At 38.2% G+C, this 22,445-nt stretch overlaps 1 protein-coding gene across 3 annotated transcripts; it reads left to right on the forward strand.

Annotated features, from left to right (window-relative positions):
* The first annotated feature begins 5,702 nt into the window (after positions 1–5,702).
* Positions 5,703–18,513, forward strand: LOC143892654 (uncharacterized). 3 transcript variants are annotated; one of them, XM_077397423.1, is made up of 6 exons: positions 5,703–5,821; positions 7,195–7,642; positions 15,784–15,815; positions 15,925–16,112; positions 16,555–17,259; positions 17,969–18,513. In XM_077397423.1, exons 2-5 carry the CDS (start codon positions 7,339–7,341, stop codon positions 17,231–17,233), a joined length of 1,203 nt encoding a protein of 400 aa, XP_077253538.1. In that variant the 5' UTR covers positions 5,703–5,821; positions 7,195–7,338; the 3' UTR covers positions 17,234–17,259; positions 17,969–18,513. The 3 variants fall into 3 exon arrangements, with proteins under 3 accessions (XP_077253538.1, XP_077253537.1, XP_077253539.1); XM_077397422.1 differs by having other exon boundaries at positions 5,766–6,048; XM_077397424.1 differs by lacking the exon at positions 5,703–5,821 and adding an exon at positions 6,625–6,715.
* Positions 18,514–22,445: the final 3,932 nt, after the last annotated feature.

Genomic DNA, 22,445 nt, shown 5'->3' on the forward strand with positions numbered 1-22,445 from the left:
TGTCTCGAAAATGTGGAACTTTGATTAGTTGAAAAGTCTAAAATGCGCCCAGTGCGTAACACGCTTTCCTGTTTTTCGACCGACTAAACATGTGGTGCGTACTGCGCAACAGCCATCATGTAACTTTCTTTAATGTCGGAAATGCCCTGGGCGCGGAACAGTACAATACTAGGCATCTCACGACTCTCGCTTTTGCGCTAAATAAACAAAGGGAAGTGATGTATTTGCTCTTTTTTTTTACTTGGGATAGCCCGCTCTAGTGCACTTATGAGTTATGGCCGAGGTTTTAGATTTCGGTTTCCGAATGCGTTTTGGTCCTCACCACCGAAACCGATTTTTTTGCCCAAATTTCTAAATTTCCTTCGAAATCTGACGAAATAAAAAAAAAGCTTGATTTTATCCAGCCAGAGGGAAATATTAAATAATGAATAAAATATAGTTTTTAATATGATCTTCCCTAAAATGTCGGACCTAAAATTTCGGTCCGAAATTTTAGGAAAACGCCAGAAATTTCTAATTTTCGGTCGAAATAAATTAATGTTTGTAGTTAACATAATTTCTTTCAAAATTTAAAACCTTGTTATGACCAAGGTTTTAAATTTCGGTCGAAATTTCAGCCCAAAAAAATGACATTTTGATCACCTTTACCGAATTTCAGCTAAAATTTCGGTTTCGGTGAGGACCGAAATTACCCCCAACCTGAAATTTAAAACCTTTTGGTAGCTTGCTAAACCTTTGACTCTTGGAGATAGACAGAATAAGGGAAAATTTCCAGTTGTGGAATTATTGGGTGGATGGTGGTTGAAGTTTGTGTGCATATAAAGCATAGAAATGCCCTCTTTTCCTTCTTCTCTAATTTTATTTTTTTTTCATCTACAGGACTATCCCTGCAACTCACAAGAGGAACAGAAATAGGGAAAAAAAAAGAACGGGTAAAAAAATAAAAGAGAGAGGCAGAGGAGATAGGAAAAAAAATAGAAAAAAAAAAAGAATCAACACCGGAAAAATGAAAATGAAAAAGAATAAGAATCAGTGCTGGAAAATGAATAAAAAAATAGATGAAAAAGAAGAAGAAAGAAAGAAGAATCGACGTTGAAAATAATAACATATGTTGTATAAATGAAAATTAATATTGACATGACCTGCACTCATCTCGACATGACTCGGACCTTTACTGACAAAACTCCAACTTTTCCTGACACTACCCCAGCTTTTACCAATTTGGCCTTAATTTTTTCAGCTTTTTTCATTTTTTTCAAAGTCTTCCAATTTTTTCGGCATCGATTTTTCTTCTCTACTTCTTCTTCTTATTTTGCATTTTTTTTTATTATTCCTTTTCCTTCTTATTCCTAGGTATTTTTCTTCATCTTACTCTTCTTCTTTTTTCATTTTTTCATCTTTCTCCTTTTCCGAGTTGCAACGACGGTCGGGGGCGGCAGTAGAGATGAAAAAAATGTTTTAAAAAAAAAAAAAAAAAAAACCGAAGAGAATTAGAGGATGTTTCTAAGGTTTTATATGCACTTGAGGACAAAAAAGCATTTTGGACTTTACATTGCCATACGTTGGTGCAACGAACTTCAACTACCACCCACACATAATTTTATAAAGATAACGCAAATTCATCATCAATCAAGAATGATTTGTCTTTTAATTAGTCCTATAAAAGATTCACAAGAAGTAACGAAGAAACCTCGAGTTAATATTTTAATGGTTCAAAATAAGAACTTATTGACAAAAAAAAACACCTTTTCAGAAATGCCGAGAAGAACCCATTTTTCCAACCTGAACCCAACCCGACCCGAGTTTTTTAGCTTAAAAATTTATAAAAAATGTTGGGTTTCACTCGGGTCAGGTTGCCAAACCCTCAACCCGACCCTGACCCGAACCCTACTGGGTTTGGAAAGTCAACCCAAGCCCGAACCCGACCTTTTGTCGGGTTGAACCCGGCCCAAGTTGCACCCTTAGGTTGTTGAAGGTATCCCTTCCATCGCCAATAGCATAACAAATGTACTTGGGGACTTGTTCCCTTGATTGGAGAATGCTACGAAATCCCCAAGATGGGTTGCTGGGCATTTTCATCAACCAAAAGTTTCTCCCTTTCATATATTATTTAAGATGCTCATTATGTCCATGAAGTATTACTACAATCCTACCCGAAATTAAGTGCCAGAATTGTTTCATTTGAGAGGCTAAATTTAAATCTCCGACCTTCCGAATGCCCAGACCTCCTTTAGTTTTCGGTCCTCAAATCACTTCCCAAGATATCGGATGATAGGTTCTTTTCAGTGCAACACACGTGATATTTGATCTAATGATAACGAACCTTTTAAGTGGCTGTGGTTGTATCAAATATCTAAGGTGGCACCTATGTCGTACCCCATTACACACAGCAACATGTGGACACCATTTAATTTCACATATGTAATGTAGATGTATATAAACTAGCCATGTGCATGTCCTACCAAGTTCAGTCATTTTCATATTCAGGAGTCTCGACACTTTATAAACTTTTTTCTGCCGATTGCACCCTTTGCGAGCAAGCATTAGAACATATCATCTCTATGATGGGACTTATCATATGAATAGTTCATAAATATTATCATGTTAGGTTGGTACGACCATTAATAATATCATGTGAGCCCTTGCATAAAGAGCCGCAAAAGGGCTCCTGATTGGATCCACATCATCAAATGTAACTGATTTTTCTTTTTCAACCAATTTTAAAATGTAACTGGAAATGACGTGGATCCAATGAATAGCCCTTTTGCCGCTCTTTATGCAAGGGCTCCATTGTATCTATCATTGCTCAAGTTTTCCTGATTATCTATAGCCCTTCCTTAATTGGATGACTTAATCAAGGTATTGATCAAAAGCCTATAATCATTCAAATATAGTAAATCATATGCAATGAATTGCCAAGTGGTGGCCCACTAGATCGACAAACACAGTAGCATTTAAGACTAAGCATGTTATAAAAAAATTGTGTTACTAGAGGCTTTTTTATTGTTTAATCTGTATTTATTTCTATATTAGGAGCCTTTGTTGTTTCCGGGGAGAAAATAAAATAAAAGTATAAAAAATAGATTTGGAAGCCATTTTAGATAAATATTAGGTATTTTAGGCAATTATCCAAAATATAGGGTTCCTTTGCTGATCGATTCTTTACTTCTGGTCCCATCTTCATCGGATGATCTTATCCCTTAACACGGGTGATGGAAAAGATGTCCTTTTAAAATGTCTCCAAACCATTGATTCTTTGCATGCCGTCATCTTGAGCGTGGGATACTGCATGCCCCAAAAACCTCTAGAGATTGGAGGGTCATGATCATCTGAAGTAGATGATTTTTATTGAAACTTAAATGAGCTAGGCATGATGGATCCAAGGGCCTAGCTCATCCAATCAAAGATGTTAGTTGGGGTTCTTATCAACAAACCTGGTCATGTAAAGAGAAGATGGACCATAATGCAAATAATCATTTAAATATTAACTCGAGGTTTCTTCGTTACTTGTTGTGAATCTTTTATAGGACAAATTAAAAGACAAATTATTCTATGGTTGATTGATAAAGAAATTGTGGTATCTTTATAAAATTATGGGTGGGTGGTCGTTGAATTTCGTTGCACCAATGTATGGCACTGTACAGTCCAAAAGACTTTTTTGCCCTCAAGTGCATATAAAATCTTAGAAATGTCCTCTAATTCTTCTCTATTTTTTTTTTTTACATTTTCTTCTTCTCCACCTCCGATCATCGATGCAACTCGGAAAAGAAGAAAGATGAAGAAAATGAAAAAGAAGAAGATTAAGATGAAGAAAATACCTAAGAATAAGAAGGAAAAGGAATAATCGTTGCCCAAAAAAATGGAAGGTGTCGAAAAAAAATGTAAAATAAGAGGAAAGAGGAAAAAAGAAAAATCAACGCGGGAAAAAAAATGGAAGACTTAAAAAAAAATGAAAAAGGCTGAAAAAGTTAGGGCCAAATCGGTAAAAGCTGGGGTCCAAGTCGTGTTGAGAACAGTGCAGGTCATGTCAATGTTGATTTTCATTTCTACATCATCTTTCATTATATCTAGCGGCGATTCTGCTTTCTTCCTTCTTCATCTATTTTTATTTTTATTTTCAGGCACTGACTTTTGTTTTCTTCCTTCTTCTTTTCCATTTTCCGACGTCGATTCTTCTTTTCGACTTCTTCTTCCTCCTCTATTCTTTCTCTTTCTGTTCCTCTTATGAGTTGCAATGATAGTCATGGAGATGAAGAAAAAAAAAAAATCAGAGAAGAAGAAAAAGAGAGCATTTCTATGCTTTATATGCACACAAACTTCAACCACCATCCAGGCCATAATTTCACAAAACACAATTTTCTAGAAAATTCCCCTTATTCTATCTATCTCCAAGGTTTAGTAGGCTACAAGAAGAGTAAAATTATAATTAAGAAAACAACTCAATTCCGGCAACCATTGCTTTATCTCTAACGTTTAGGCCCTTTTCATTGTGGATTTGAGAATTGATTTTGAGTCCAAGATTGATTATTGGACTCAAAATTGCATTTAATTTTGATTCCAATAATCAGTTTTGGACTCAAAATCGAAAACAGAGAGAAGCCCAAGTGTTTAGATGATATTTTACAAAGGGTTTTGTTTGCATTGAAAATGTAAATCTACAATAAATTTACATAGATTACATGGCTTTTGAGTCTTTTTTTTTTCTCAAACAATGTATAGATTTACATTTTCAATGCACTTAGATTTACACAGGGCACTCGTTAACAAAACCCTTTTACAAATTAGACTTCTTGTCAAAAATCCCTTTCCAAGATGGATTCACTAGCAATTCCCTTCCAAAGGGAGTGATAAATCGACTCCCCAAATTGATGAATCGACTCCCCCATGTGTCTTTCTCTCTCCTCTAGGTTAGAGAGAGAATGAAGAGAGAGATATCCATGAGGGAGTCCATTTACCATTTGCCCAAATTATATTCATCACATTAAATGGAAAACGACAAAAATGAAGAAAAATAAACAAATCAACCTTTATATTATTACGATTTTGCCATTTACAGGTAAAGCATGAATACCTTGCCACCTGCGTACATATTGTTTCTAACTCAAGCAAGATGCGCAATACGCCCCCCCGCATGTCATCCACGCTTCACCTGCCCGACTCCTGGCGGTCATACGTTTTTTTTTGGCAACGATAAATTCGCACCGCCACCATTTGAAACGTTAAAAAACGTTAAAGTATGTCACAGACCCTCCTTTAAAGGGGGTGCGAACTTATCATCACCCTTTTTTTTGGGAAGTGATATATATCAACCCCTTTCTTTTACTTTTACTTTTACTTGGACACCCAGCTGCAGTATATCTAATTATCTACGACTGCAGATGGGCTGACGTATTTCACGTGAGAAAAATTTAACGTGCCTGATTGTCACGTACACTGAAGCTGGTCCCAAAAAGGGGCGCATATATCATTTCCCTTTTACTAGTGACAGCCCCTCTAAGAAAAAACGAGTAGTCACAAGTACACTAGAGAGGGCAGTCCCAAGTAAAAAGCTAGAGATGCCTAGTTTTGTACTGTTCCGCACCCACGGCATTTCCGACATTAAAGAAAGTTAGATGATGTCTGTTGCTCAGTACGCACCACATGTTTCCCCGGCTACGGTGTCGGTAGAAAAGCAGGAACGAGTGTTACGCACTCGGCGCATTTTAGACATTTCAACTAATCAAAGTTCCACATTTTCGAGAGAACAAATCATCTCTCATAAATACCGTTTTGAAACACACACTCTCTCTCTCTCTCAAACTCTATTATAAGAAAGTACAGAGTACGTTTCAGTCACGTAATCCTCTCGAGATTTTCTTTTGCTTCTACGGAGATTTTTCATCCGTTTAAGCGATTTTTCGAAGCTAAAAAACGGCAGATTTCACCGTAGTTATTGTTCTTGGGAGAGAATTTCGGATCGTTTACATCTTTGGTATTTTTAGGGATTTCATTGAGGATTCTCGATTCTATTTTTTAAAACGGAAAACTAGCGATGGAATTCGATTTTAGGTGCGTATTTTTTATTCCGAGTACTTAAAAAATCTCGTGTCTTCCCCTCAATTTTCGTGCCAGTTTTAGCATCTGATTAGAACTTTATGAACTGAATCTCAAAACCTAGTCTTATCCAGCTATAATGGCTTTTTAGGGTTTGTTTTCGCGTCGTTGTGGCCTGATGGCGCACGATTCTTCATATTTTAGGGATTTTGATGGTAACTTGCAATACGATACGGAATCCGATTCTTTTTGTATTTTTCTTCTATTTTTTGAGCAGATGAACAGTTTTTCTTTTGTTTTTCCTCGCTAATTTGGCACCGTATCAACTTTAAAAGAAAGTTAGGATTTTAGCAACACTTTTTTTTTTTTTTTACTTTAATTACTGTTTTTTCGCTATGGATTTCTGTTTGTTTTGATCTATTGAGGGTAGGATTTTCCCTAACTTTGGCATTTTACAGGACTTGTCTCCATCAGTTGATTTTTTCATGTGCTACTTTTAGCATCTGATTTGAATTATTTTATTCGTTTTAGAGAAATATCTTTTCTAATGTTGAAAAATAAAATCCTGCCAGTGACTTTGAAGGCCTCATTTTCTTGACGGGAATTGTGGATTTTGACTGTTGTTACTAGAATAGCATTTGCTACGTTATATTTGAACGAAACTGATGCAGTTGGATTGTAGGTAGAGGAATATCTTTGTTGGTTTTCATTCTAATTTATGCAACTTGTTTGGTACTTTTCTTTATTTAGCCCTAAAATTGGCTTTGTATGCTGAAACAGTTAGGTTCCTTTAGGTTTTTAATACAAAATGGTTTAGAGGCTTCTGCAATTTGATTAGAGGTTGAGGGTTGTTGGTTTAGTGGTTTCTCTTTATAGTTTGAAAGTTCAGTTTTGGAAAGAATTTGTTTTGAGGTTTTTTAGTTAGGCAGAGTATTTATCTATTTATTTGTGTTTCTGCTTGTAGCTTGTCTTCTCTCTAGGATTTACTCTTTGGTTTGATTTCTGTTTCTGTACCTTGGTTGGTAGGCTTCCCATATTGTTTCTTTGCTTGTTGTATGATTATATATGTGTTATGGAAGAACTAAAACTTCGTTTAATGAATTAAAATTCATACACTTTTTATTCTTTTGGATTATATATGCTCCTACTTTTTCTTTGCAGGACAACTTGAAATTAACTTCTTTTTGGACCAATGGCATGACAATTCTGCAAGAAACCAGAACTTTTGACCATAAACACTAAAGTTTTTTGGAACATTTATGAGCTTCTTATCATTTGGAAGGATTTTTGTATGTATGAGCGAGCATGGGTTCTGTATGTTGTGTCGCTGCAAGGGATAAAACTCTGCGCAGCAGAACTCCAATCCAATCTTCAAACAGGAGTGTGAGCTATTCCCCATCACAGAGCTTTCAATGGGATAGCCGAGCACAGACAGAGGAGCCCTTGGATAATAATGTGCATTTTTCAGTTGACAACTCCCGGAATCTTGGGTCAGAAACTGAAAGATTTTCAAATGGAGGAAGTCCGGTGGAGAATTTTCGGATGCTGACATGGCAAAAGTCCTCAGTTTGTGAGGGAGCTACAGCGAACTCTAGACCTAGTGCTTTCGGTAAAACCTTTTGTATTTTTATTTTGATTGAAATTATCTGAGTAACTATCTTGCGCTATAGAATTATATAATTGCGGCACCAAAATAAAATAATTCTCAACCATTTGTTCTTTCTTTGATGAACAGTATTTTGGGAAGTTTTCAGTTCTGTTTGAAAGGAACAGTAAGTTATTTGTTTGTGTGAGATTATCTTTTTCTTTGCATGGGCCGTTTACTTAGGGTTCCCTTCTGCTTTGCAAACTTGTGATTCCTTGCGTAGTTACAAAATCATCCAAATGATTGAAGAGTCCTTGAAAAGATCTTGAATTTTTTATGCCCCATTTTAAACCTTGAAAGATCATAAATAATTAACAATTATCACAGCATGCCAAAAAAAAAAAAAAAATTATCACATTTTTGAATTTAGGATGATTTTTCCAAATTAAACCCAAAAAATTTGACTCTAGTTTAAACATATTTTAACAAATTATTTGTTAATTTCTCCGAGTAGACATCGCAGTTCCTTGTCAGGTTGTTCACACCGGAATAGAGTTTCGGCACGTTTCCAAATGTCTTTGGAAGCGTGACGATACATCATGGGGCCATCAATCTTCGGTTCCACGCTATTCCACAAAAGAGTATTGATAAGGGCATCCTCATGGTGTCACTTGCTATGTGATTTATCATCACCAGGGGGCATCCCGTTCAATGTACTCAACTTTTCCCTAAGCCAGAAGGAAAGTCTCAACTATCGTACGCCACAGAGGATAATTAGAGCCATTAAACTTGATGGACGTCATCTGAACCATAGGGATCTCCACCGAAGAGAGGAGCCAGTAGGGGATGAACACACAATTGGCAGAGAAGAAGGAATATCAACTCATAACCTAGAAGAAGAAAATCATTAGGGTGTCAAATAGTCATCCCAACACGATATCAGAAGGCTTCGGAACGGAAGAGATCCAAGCACACACACAACCAACCACACGACGACGAAATAACAAGCAACTAGTTTGTTCTGGAGTCTCACAACAACAAGAAAGAGGGAGTGAGATGGTTCAAACCATCAAGATGAGGGGTGGGTACCATCAGATGAGGGGTGGATGAGGGCATGAGGCGTGGGTACCATCAGATGAGGGGTGGGGTGATTTGGTAAAGAAAGGCTAGGGTGGCAAACGAAAAAGTGCCCAAATAGTGGGATCAGAAGGGGGGTAGGGTGAACAAGGAAAAACTCAAAATCGGTTTTCGGCTTATGTGGGGTGGTGGGTGTTTGCTGCACCAAGGAGAAGCCCAAAACAGTGGGTTTTGGGAGGGTGCAACAGTAAGGGATGGGGTATTGAGGTTGTGGGAGGGTGCGGCAGTGAGGAGGAAGGTATTGACGTGGGAGGGCGGGTTTTGGGGTATTGGGAAGGGGCAGCAGCAGGGGAGAGCGCAGGTGGTGGTTGGGGAGGGCGGAGCAGTAGCAAGGTCGGGGAGGAGGGGCAGCGGCTAGGTACTGGAAACCCTAGTTTTTTTTTTGAGAGGTTGTTGCTACACTATCCCGAAATCAGAACACACACACACATATTATATATATGATTGTACTCTAGGGTTACATAAAAAGACTAAAATACCCGTGTAACGGGGTGACATAACATGGGAGACCAATCCTTCTGCATCAGGAAGAAGTACGTGATCAATTTTTAGAAAAAATTGCATCAATAACTTTTCAAGATTACATGAAGCTACAAGCTAGACAAATACGTGCGGTGAAGGCCTAGAAGGCAAGTCTTGTTCCATAAGGAAAGCCGTCTGTCTTAAAATTGAAAAGACGTGGGAAATGCACCGAGCAAAAAAATGTATTCATTAAACATGTCACTTCTGCCGTAGCTATTCAACACTGGATTCGTCAGAAATTTGCCTATGAAAAATACTTGAGAATCGAAAGGATCACTAATGCCATACAACGCACCCGGAGAGATCGAATCTCCTGACATAGTTCACGTGAGCATCAAACCCCACCTATGTAAGATCTATGAGTCACCAACACAAGATTGGAACACAAGTGGAGGAATTGACACGACAATTGCATGAGGAAGGGCAACTACGCATTGAAATGACACAATCATTGTGAGAACTGCAATGCCAATTTGAGGCGTTAACTGTACTTTTGAGACACGAGCAAGAATCAGTGAACAACAGAGACATGTGAACCTGCGACTTGAGGGACGAAGAGAATACACGCTTCTTTCGACCTCATTACCATAATTTAATGGTGTATCTTATGATTACATCGTGTCCCACCGTCAACCAAATTATGCCAAGTTACTAGCACAATGGAAGTACTCGGTCCATTGGAAAGGACTCCAGTTTAAGGCCGGTTCGACATTACATTCGTTGTGGCCAACCAAATTCCGACTCCATATTTTAGTGACTATATTCGAACTCGAGGACAAGTTCTTTTCAAGAAGGGGAGTTTAATGCATGGCATAGATTGGTCAGATCGATGGCTGAGAGCTTCATATTCAGGATCATATGACTAAGAATTATCATATCGAAGATATGTGGCTTTTGTTCCGAATCCTGCCACATGGGTGGCATGCGGCTAGTGCAGTGGGCCCATAGTTTCAAAACTGCTCTGTCATCGTGGACTCCTCCGAGTCGACTCCCTTTTACCTTGGCCGCGTTCTTGTCTAAGTCCGCATTTTAAACTCCTGGGCATATGAATCTTCATCAAGTTCATGAATTCTCTGCTCGACCTTCAACCAGTTGTATGTGTCCATGGTACATGTCACAAATATTTCCGACATTTTCAAATTATAGCAATTTTATCGCGATATTTTGATAAAACGACAAAATCCCGAAATAATCCCGAGAATTTTAAAAATATGTATCACGCTAACATTGCTATATTTTTATGTATTTTTTATTTTTCGTTAATTTATATATTTTTAAATAATTTTATTTTATCATTTTCTTCTTGTTATAAACCCAAAAAAAAATAAAAATAAAAAATATATCCTGAGATTTCACCTTGCCAAGAAATTTCCGAGAACGATATTTGCGACATAGGATACAAGTTCGTGGCGTCACTTTTTCCGTGTCGGCGCACTCTAAGACGTCAAAGGCTTTCTCCATCTCATCAAGACACTTCTCTGCCTTTAAAGGATCGGTTGAACTCCTTTATCCCACTACGTTGCCTTGCCTGATTCCAACTGTCCTACCGGTCCTACTGTTGTTGCTGCTCGACTACCCCAACTAGGGTCGGCATCAACTGACACATCCGCCTAACCAAAATCAATACTAGGCCTATGTCCCGCTCTTGACCCCTGAGGGTTTCCATCTATGCTACCAGTGTCCTAATGTGACCAAGTGCCCATAACTTTTTGGCTCACCGCTCTCCGACCATTGGTAGGGTCTCCAAGTCTCCTTGTCTTAGGCGGCATTGCAAAGAATATCTAGCCCACAAAATTGAGGAATTAAGAACTTAAATCTTATTTAAACGAATCAATACAAGTGAAACAATTCCTACGCTTGTTTAAAAACATAGTGTTAAGCAAAAACACTTATTCTAAGCCCAGCCCTAAAGCATAATCATACAGTCAGATCGATTGTAAGATCCTTAAATTCAGCTATGAGTCTATGGCAATGCACCAAGTCATATTTTTATACTCCAACATTCTCCAAAGTCATAGATTGTGTTCTGATAGTCTGGAGGATCATAAACCTAAGCTTTGATACCACTTTTGGTCATGCCCCGACCCAGCAGCACAAGCCATGGATGTGGCAGCGACTGCATGCCCATATGGCTCAGTCACATAAGCATGGGAGGTCTTTAACTATATCTCAAATTTCATAGTAGGACATTTTAATTAGTATCAATGACAATCAAATAAACTTAATTTTTATAATTTGGTCAAAATTCTAAATAAATCCATGAATCTCAAACTACTACTCAACAAAATAAAGTATGGACTTCCAAAATAAGGAAGTTACAGTCCTCAAAATAAGTTCCCAATTAATTAACAAATAAAAAGCAAGAATAAACTAAGTATTTTCATCTTCCAAAATCTCTTGGTATTTTTGCCGGCCTTGGAGTGAACTAAACTAATTGATCTAAAACAAGGTAAATGCAGAGTGAGCTAAATAGCCTAGTAAATAATCACCAGCCTTAACTAGCCGGATCACGCATGCGAGATAAACTATTTCGGAACTTATTTTCAATAAAATCGTATTTCTTTTGTAAAGCAACGAGGGTTCTCACTTAAATCTCACACAGTCTGCAATCTCCATTTGCACGAAATAATTCAATAACAATTTAAAACACTTTAAAAAATTTATAGCCTTTGTAACTACGACTACACTTATTCCGATTACGAGTCCCACTACACTAGCCATGTATCACTCCTGTGCGGGGTTCAGAATAAAAGCCACATATCTCCCCTGTGGTGGGGTTCACAAACATACCCCACGTGGAATAGAAAACATGATCATGGTACCAATCTTTAACCCTCAATTGGCAGGATCCACTTCACTAACCTGTTTGGTTGCTCAAAGCAAGGAGATCTGAATCGCCGATGATCTTCCACTAATCTGCCCAATGCATGTTTGGTTGCCATTTTGCATTGAAACTCCCTTTGACTCCAAGACATCTTCCAGACATCATAATTCCCTTTTTTCCTACGTGGCGCCTACGCGGCAGCAATGTTCCCTAATGTAATCTTCTCCCCATCTTTCACCATTTTGGTGGAATTTGGGTTGAAGAAGAGGAGAAAATTCTCGTCTTATTCTCTTCCCTCTCTCTCTCTCTCTCTCTCTCTCCACCCTTTATTTTGGTAATGACACCCCTACATCTTCGATTAATCTTCTCAAGGATTACTGCACAACCAAACAACAATCAAACTATACTTATCACTCTTCCACTATTCTTCCCCCCATCTTCCATTCTTGTCTACTTCCCTTTGACTTCTTCTTCTTCTACTACTAATCTGCCAGCCACATTTGAGCAACCAAACAGAGCTAAAGCAATTTAAGAGTATAAGGCTGTGTTTGGTACTTTGGTTGCCCTAAATCTCAGCTGCTGTAGGGAATTTAAAGGAATTTCATATGCCATTCCTTGAATCCTTGTTTGCTTGCCATTTATAAAACGAAATTTAAGAAGATTCATTGGCATGTCTCCTAGGTAATTGTGCATGTCTGCTGAGGTGGAATTATTATTATTTTTTTTAATGGTTACTGAGGTGGAATTATTGTCCCCCCTTATAGCTTTCAAACCAAATTCCCCCAAAAAGGTGGAATTTTGCTTGAAAAATCGTAGGAATGATTCTTTTTCTCTCCTCTCTTTCTCTCTCTCTCTCTCTCTCTCTATCTCTCTCTCTCTCTCTATATATATATATATATATATATATATATATATATATATATATTAGTAATGACACCCCTACTTATTCCCATACTCTTCAAGTCTATGCTGTAATTCCAGGCAAATCCAGTGCTTGTTTCCTCCCTGTTGACTTCTTATTTCACTACTCTCCGAGTCTATGCCGGTCATCCAAAAGAGTCACAATGCGTAATGTGTCCATAATATAAAGTCAATACTTGAGTATCAAAATTAAAGTAATTCCCTGTGATTTAAATTAAATAATTTCTTTACATACTTGATCCGAAAGATTTATTCAAAACGATTTTACTTTTCAAATAAGATTCAATAGCAGGTTCTCTTTTCAATGCTAATCGAATATCAAATGAGATTCAATAGCCACATCACTTTTCAAAACAATTTTTTTTTGAATGGTATCACTTTTCAAAACAATAGTTGCATGAAACGATTTAGGAACGATTTTCGTACAAACAATTGTCAAAGTAATTTGATATAAAATGATTTCACTTATCTATAAAAATTCAATAGTAGAATTTCCTTTTATTTACATACTTGCCATGTCCAAGTGACGTGCTCCTGTTGTGTCTACTTCATGTCATGTTTGGTTTTATATTTTGGTAAGGTCTTTTGTATTACACGAACAAACAAATTGTTTCACATGAATGAACAAATTGCATTGATTTTGTTGATGTTTGTGACATTAGCACGTTCAATCGCTGCATGTGATAGCATTCTGTATCTGTATGTCGCTCCAGATCTTGAAACGCTCTTTTCCAATTACCATAGGCTTCTTTGTTTTTGTGCAGTGGAGACAATAGGTTTTCATTTATATGAGCAATGCATCAAGTGATTAAGATCCATTCAACCACAAAATGAGTGTTTTCTTACTCCCCCCAAGCTCGAGTTTATTTGGATTTCTTTAATAATTCCATCTTTTTAAGTTAGGCATGTCAGTCAGTGAAACATTGCCAAGGAATACCTGGCATGTCAACATGTCTTTACTGCTATATGAAAGATATATTGGCATATAAATATATTCTTTCATAGTTTCACATTACTTTACAAATATATGTGAATATTTCTATGTATGAGGGCATGTTCAAGATGAATATTAATAAAGTTAATGTATCTGTTGGAGAAAATCCGTGAAGTGGTTGAGAAGAAGATAAGAAGATAGGAAGATGCTTCAAGGCGCATAAACGCCCTCCTTAAGATGATATTCGCCCCCACCAGTAGTGTGCAAAGGGGACCACGAACTCGCCTCCATGATACAATGAATTATATATATATATATATATATATATATATATATATATATATATATATATATATGGTTTCTACACACATGTGTAGATAAGTTATCTACACACTATATATATATATATATATATATATATATATATATATATATATATATATATATATATATATATGAGAAAACGGTTTCTACACACATGTGTAGAGTTATCTACACACTAGCTTAAAATACAGTGGAGGCCCACATTGTTTGGGTGATCCAAACTATTCATTTGATTGGCCCTCACATAGATAGGGTGTCCACAAAAAATCAGCTCCATAGGATCATCCTAACCCTTCGAACCGTGGAGGCAAAAAATGGACAAATTTGTGAAGGTTTATACACGTCCATTTTACCTCCACAAATCGTAGGGTTGGGATGATCCTATAAAGCTGATTTTTTATGGACACCCTATCTATGTGAGGGCTAATCAAATGAATGGTTTGGATCACCCAAACAATATGCCCTCCACTGTATTTTAAGCTAGTGTGTAGATAACTTATCTACACGTGTGTAGAAACCGTTTTCTCTCTCCCTCCCTCTCTCTCTCTCTCTCTATATATATATATATATATATATATATATATATATATACACACACACACACACACACACACACACACACGTAAAAAAACCCGGCCGACAAAGAACTGTACTGACCACATCATAGGTTAATCCAAACCGTCCATGTGATGGAACACAACATCAAAAGGTTGTGCCCGTAAAACCATTTCCATAGGCTGATCCTAGCCCTCCAATCTATAGAGGTTTCCATAATTAAAAAAGCATAAAGGAAGGGGGTAGGATTGAAATTATGTGGCTTTAATGGGTGCCTTTGTTAAAAAGCATAAAGGAGGGGGTATGATTGAAAATATGTGGGTTGAATGGGTGCCTTTGTTAAAAAAAGTCAAAAAAAGTGATGTGTAATTCTCATAGAATTTTGGGAGAAATTCAAATAATTCTCTCATTTTCTCTTCTGCTATATAGTGTGTGTGTGTGTCTATATATATATATATATATATATATATATATATATATATATATAGAGAGAGAGAGAGAGAGAGAGAGAGAGAGAGAGAGAGAGAGAGAGAGAGAGAGACCGCCCGCACCAAGCTTAGGTGCGGTTGAGGGCCCCAAACTCATGTGGGCCCACTTTGTTAGGATGATCCAAAGCCTTCATTTGAAAGGCCCTTACATAGATGGGGTATGTACAAAAAATCAGCTCGATAGGATCATCCTAACCCATCCATTTGTGGAGGTCAAAATGGACAGACACTGTTTGCCACAAATCTGCCCATTTTTGCCCTCCACTTTTGGAGGGATTAGGATGATCCAATGGACCTGATTTTTTGTACACACCCTATCTATGAAGGGGCCTTGCAAATGAATGGTTTTGATCAGCAGAAAAAATGTGGGACCCATGTGTTTGGGCCCTCGACCGCACCTAAGCTTAGGTGCGGTCGACCCAAGTGTGTTTCATCTGACATTCTTATGCATGTTGAACAGATCTATCTTTGGGAAGCAATTTCTCCGCACAGGTGCGTTGGAATCAGTCGGAGTGCCTTTATTGGAAGAAGCTTTTTAATGTTGATTGCCATGGTAACTCCATCTGATCTTAGCTTGCCACTCCATTTGAATTCTTTACAGGAAAAGGGTTTTGGGAAATCATCAACGGTTATGATCACATCGGATCCAAAGGTTTTGGTTTCTGTACCTTCAACTCCCTCTTCATCAATGTCCAAAGCGGACCCTTCATCCTCCGAGAGTCACATGCTTCCCAGCGATCCAACTCCTTCAAGGCGAGCACGCCAGTCACCAGGCTACCAACTTTCTAGGCAAGTTTCTGAAACCCTGATTCTGGTGTTCAAGTCATAGAAAGTTAAATTGGGAGTTTTTATATGGTGTAAGCCTGGATAGTCTAGCTTACCCCATAGGATGATCCAAACCGTCCATTTGATAGGCCACAACATAAATAGGTTGTATCTATAGACTTTTCCATAATATGCAGTTCCTCTATAGATCAGAGGCCTAGGACTTCTCCATAATATGCAGTTCCTCTATAGATCAGAGGGCTGGGATCATATTATAGTAGTGATTTTTTGGGTATAACCTATTTACGTTGTGGCCCATCAAATGGACGGGTTGGATCATCCTATGGTGTAAGCCGTACTGTACTTTTTTGAAAAATACTGGACTATACAGGCTTTTACACCATATAAAATCTTGTTAAATTGGTATCTGAAGGAAAATAATCTTTTGTGTTGTCTGTGTCTGCAGCAATGACTTGACTATGGGTTCTCATGGCGGGTCTTCAGATGGTTGGTCCATGCGCACTTTCTCTGAGCTTGTTGCCTCTCAAAGAGAGAGATGGTCATTCGACAGTGAGAATATGAGTTCTGGTCATGGTAAGATTACCAGTTCCAACAGCCAGCTATCAATTTCTCCCTCCACGGATTTGCAAACATGTGGAACATGCTCAAAGCTGATAATAGAAAGACCCTCATGGAGTAGCCAGAAAATCCTGGCCAGCAATGAACTCTCAGTAGTTTCTGTTCTGGTTTGTGGGCACGTCTTCCATGCGGAATGTTTAGAACACTCAACAACTGAAATAGATAGGTATGACCCGTCTTGTCCTGTATGTACAGCCAGAGAGATCTTGCCTTCGAAGATGTCCAGAAAAGCATCAAAATCGGAAATTGATCCGAAGGGAAGAAACAAAATATCCCGGATTGGAGTCGTTGATAGCGATCTTGACGGTGAAGCCGCGTCTGACCAACGAAATAGCTCAAGAGGGGAGGGGAAAGGTCCCAAGATGGGGACTAGTTCTAGCATGAAGAGCTCTTTTGCAAAGCCCTTTTTGAGACGACACTTCTCAATCGGATCGAAATCAACTCAGTCTGTGTCGGAAAATGAATCTACAAAAAGGAAAGGCTTCTGGACAAGATACCGGAAGTAATGAGCTTCTCCCAAGCTGGTAAAAAGGTGAGCAGCTCCTCCTTTCCCATTGCTTATATGCTGCTTTAGTCCACGTGTTACTGGAATTTTACTTTGCTTTTTTATGCTGCTAATAAATCCAGTATTTCTCATACCCTGGTGCCATAAGTAGACACTTCGTCCACAAACCGTAGTCTAGTTGTTCCAGACCACTAGGACATTGAGTTCTATGCAACAGAAACCCTCAGCAAACTTGCGCACAAATAGACACAGAAGAATACTGCTACTGTTCTTATTTGAACCGTAGCTTCTTTTTTTTTATATATATTTTTCATTTTCATTTTTTTTTTCTTTCTAGGCTTTAATTTAGTCTGAGTACGCCACTTTTTTTGTCTTTGAATCATGATCCAAAAAGCATTCTTTTTTTTTTCCTAGGTTTTTATTTAGTCTCGATACAACACCTTTCTCATGTTCCATCTCGGATTCATGATCCGCAAAATCAGTTATCTTCTGTTGGAATATTGATCTCATTATCATTTCCATGCATTTCCCGTTCACGTGATGGTGCCATGGATATACTTTGGGCATCCTTGAATGTTGCATGTGGATTGTTGGAACAAATGATCTTATGGGGTCTGTTTCACCAAAAGGATAGCAATCCAGTGATAAAAAGGCCCGTGGATTGTCTAATCTTCCTATTCAAACTTATTCAAAGACTGTCTCTTGTCCATTGTTTTTTGATGTTGTATGTAAATAGGCCTTTCCTGAAGTTATTAATGCGGCGAAATAGAGAAGGCAGGGTGGGGATTCCCATGCAGATGGCTGATATGACAGCCAAGTGAGTGGATGGGTGATGACTTGAAGCCAGGTAAAGCAATGTGGGGATTTTGGCCGGATTTTGAGGTCCTTGAGGAGGAAGAGGGCAAAGGGCATGAGAGGCGATGCTATTTCTTGGCTTTTGGGAGAAGAAGGGGGTAAGGAGAGAGAAGGTGGTCTTGAAATTCGCTCCACACGAACTCAGGATAGCAAGTATATCCATGGATAAAAGAAAAGTCAGCTTGGTATTCTGGTGGTGAACAGACCATTTGTAATTTCTTTCATCTTGAAGTGCAACACTTATCCGATTATCACTTCACCTCCTTCACCAATCAAAGCAAAAGCTTGATTGGAAAATTAAGGCATCTTTATATTTATACGTCTTTATAATGGGAGCACGATGGCTATTGGTGACGAAATGCTTTGGAAAATGATGCTCTACTTGTTAATCTTTTCTCATCTAATGGACAATACAAATTTATCTGAGCAGGTCTTGGGGCATAGATTCTTTCTCACTCAACTCATTGTTCTTGATCCCTTTTCTCTAAAATCCAGTGGAAGAAGACTTAGGACTAATTGTTTCTACCATAGGCTCTAAATTTTACCAAAATTTTGGAGAAGTTCACAATTTCATTCATTCCCCTAGTTCTTCTCATTCTTCATCAGCTATAGATTTTGGATTTTTTTTCCCTTTACAATGTTCAGATTGTTTTCGTTCATCACCATTGATTCATCCTCAACTATAAGAAGGGTGTTTTTTTTTTTTTAAAGATCTGAACTGAGAAGTATTCTTGCATGTTAGCCATCAATGTTAATCCATAGGCAAACAATTGGAATGGAGAAAAGTTAAATGTCTATTTTGTTCACATGTGTGGCCTCTACCACTTACCCAATGTGGAAACACTTGCAACTTCACCAAAATTTATCTTCCATGTCTCCTGTATAATTGCATAACAAAAATGTGCCCGTGATCTGAAATCCAACTATGCGACCTTCAAACAAATCCACCTTTTTTTCAATGGAGAGGGTTAGATTTAGGATTTCGTCCACTGCCCAAATAAAATCTTCTGCCCTTTGGAGGGGTTTCCTCTACAAAAGAAAGATCATTGAGTGAAAGAGTTTCCCAGAATAATCATTGATGATCCCAATTGAAATTACATGTTCATATGCCTCAACTCTAATGCTACAATTTCTGTGTTGATGGTTTCTTCTACAAAAGAAAGAACATGGAGGAAATTAACACCCAAGCTCCCTTTAAACAACAACGGAGATGTATTGTAGAACAGAAAGCACATCGCAACAGAGCCAGATGCTTCCCTTTACTGGCTACATCCCTCTTTATACTCTTTAGCTAGTAGATCGGCCACATAGCTTCTCTACCAAACTTGAGAAAATGTAGTAAATAGGTTCTTTAGATAAGCCATGAGTTTCTCGGAGGGACGCATACTTCATCTTGGGAAGCCCAATCAATCACATTTGTCAAATCTTTTGGAACATCCAACGTCAGTGATCTGGTCCTAAATGGTTTTATTAAGGGACTAGCTTAGCAAGTTACATCAGTCATGGGGCTTTTAGTGTACTAGTTAAGTACCTAACATTTGGCATCAAAGCCAAGTATGGTCGCTGATGGAATGTCACTTGTGAAAAGGGGCTTCCTGGAGGGTGAAAGCAGTCACAGAGTGGGCCGCCAATAGAAGGTCACGCCGCCAATAGAAGGGGTGACCTGTCAGAAGGACTAGCTGAACAACCCTAGTGCAAGCTGTCATGGAGTGGGTAGCTGTAGACATAGGTTGTGCTGTGTGGTGAAATGTTAAAATCCAAAGTGGTGTATGACCCTTGGGCATGGTGGAAAGTTTAATCCTAAGTGGTTTAAGGTCCTAGCCTAACACACTCAATTAGTCTTGGGGCTTTTGGCATATTGGTTAGATACCCAACACCCACCAGGAAAAGAAGTGGTTTCCGCTTCATTTGAGTTTTGAATAGCGGTGAAGTAGTGTCAACGCCCAATCTCCCTACAGTTCATGTTTCAGCCAATTCTAGGCAAAATTGGCTGTTTGGTTCTTAATGTAGAAACAAATTATCTTTTTTGATTCCATGGATTACTCCCCTTATTACTATGCATATGCATAGAAGGGAGGAGCCGTATTAGATGAAAGTCTCACGTACGTTTCTGGAATGGAGATTCTTTGAATAGAATGAACGACTGCAACGGATGTCAGCTCAATCCGAAGGAAATTATGTGGAAGCTTTACAAAATTATTATAAAGCTATGCGACTTGAAATTGATCCCTATGATCGAAGTTATAAACCCTATAACAACTGTGTCGATTTCGGGTACAGGTACTCTTTTGTTGAAGGTCGTTCGAGTTTTTCCTGAGAGTATGGCATGGGTTACTTCAACGCCGTAGCGCGATTTTCGAATCAAAACCATTCTGCATCCCAGAAACTGAACTTTGATTTTACAATTGCAATCAAAATGCCCAATTTCGCCAAGAATCAGTTTTGAACTCAAAATCGAAAACGAACAGGGTCTAGTGATCTGGCCATTGATTTTGTGGGGCACCATGAATCTTAATATTTCCTTGCACGTCCCTCCGTGATCAGATGATCCTAAATCTTGGATCAATCCCAGAAAGGATGAACTTGTTTGGTAAAACCCAAAAATTTGCCTCCTGCTTGATCAAGGTTTTAGGGCAATCAGTTAGGATATCCTTTCAGAATGGGGGGGCAATAACAATGGACCAGTTTTGTGGCGGGCAATTGAATCAATAGCCGAATTACAGCCACGCGTACATGGGCAGTTCTAAAACTGCAGTCCAGATAGCAGGACTCCTAATATAAGGGCCTTTGCAGGTACCTATAATAATTATCTGTATGACATAACACTTGGAAAGCTAGTGTTAATGGCTTCCAAAGAGGCATTAATGTCCCATTTGCAAATAAAATCAAATTAAATAATCTTCCTCAGTATTTTGCCATTTCACTCTCTTCATCTGAGAATCTATTTGAAAGCTGATTGATTAGCTCCAACTGTGGAGAAATGTTTACAGCATTTAACCCACAATAATTGTCTTTTGTAGACAAAATCTCTTATCTTTATCAATTTGCTGGTCTTAATTGAGCAGATTCTAAGATGGTCTAAATTTTATCTGCAACATTCATATGTTGGTCCCTGCCAAAAATGGGGGCCATATAAGATGATCCCAACCCTTTGATTTGTGGATTTAAACCTCAGCAAATTGAAGGGTTAGGATCGTCCAATGGGGTGCATTTTTGGTGTACTCCATTCGTCGTTGGTGGTTTCCTATCATTGGCCCTTGCTTCAGCAGTTCAATACATATCCAACCATTAAAAACTCCATTAAAAGTAGTTGTAGATCCGCGTAAGAAGCATGTTAGGAGAATGGCATGATTGAGAGGATGAAGGAGAAGTTTCTAGCCAAGAGAGCAAGGGTTTGTTGTTCATTTTGAAAATCAAAATGCTACTTTGAGAATCTTCCGAGTCACTTCTAAGAATCTCATTTTTTAGTTGAAGTATAAAGTCAAAATCTAGAACTTTTTATCATTTTCCATTTAAATTTCGAAGTTTTGAGGCATTTCTATTGGGTGGGGTTCTACCTTATTGAACTTGTACATTACTATATGATATGCATAGCATAAATTCAAACTCATCATTCTTTCCCTAGCTCTACGTGGAGAGTTCTCTTTTGATGAGTTTCACGTAAAGTTCACTTTAGAAGCTGGGGGTGGGTTTCGTCAAAGATTGCCCCAACAGGCGGACAGATCCGCTTTGGAGTAGAAAGTGTGGAGTTGGGTACAATGAAGAAACAGAGTGAACCGAAAAGATGGCTTATGGTAGGCTGGAAGATGAACGGTTCTGATAACATCATACAAAAAGGCTACATTTGCCTAAGAGAGGAGCTTCTCGAGTTTCCATATGGTGTAAGCCTGTTTATTAGTTCATTATTGTGTAAGCCCGTATGGTCCCTAGCAAATTTCTTTCAAAAAAATACTGGACTCTACTGGCCTAAACTATAAAAATCTCCTTAAACCAAAATGGGGAGAGTCTATAACTTTATACGGTGTGAGCTTGTATCGTCTAATATTTTTCAAAAAATACTGCACGGCTTGCAACATATGATAATCGAAACCGTCCATTTGATGGGCCTTAACGTAAATAGGTTGTTCCCAAAAAATCAAATCCATAGGATGATCCTATCCATCCGATCTATAGAGAACTTGCTTATTATGGAAACCTCAATAGATAGGAGGGTTAGAATCATCCTATGGAAATGAATTTTGGGCCACAACCTATTTGTCAAATGAATACAGTACTTTTTTGAAAAATAATGGACCATACGGGCTTACACCATATAAAATCTCCCAATATCGTTACATAAAATGCAACCGCAAAACAGT

This window comes from Tasmannia lanceolata, unplaced genomic scaffold (genome assembly GCF_043159265.1).
Source record: "Tasmannia lanceolata isolate RefF3 unplaced genomic scaffold, GAP_Taslan_0.1 ptg000015l, whole genome shotgun sequence".
Lineage (NCBI taxonomy): Eukaryota > Viridiplantae > Streptophyta > Magnoliopsida > Canellales > Winteraceae > Tasmannia > Tasmannia lanceolata.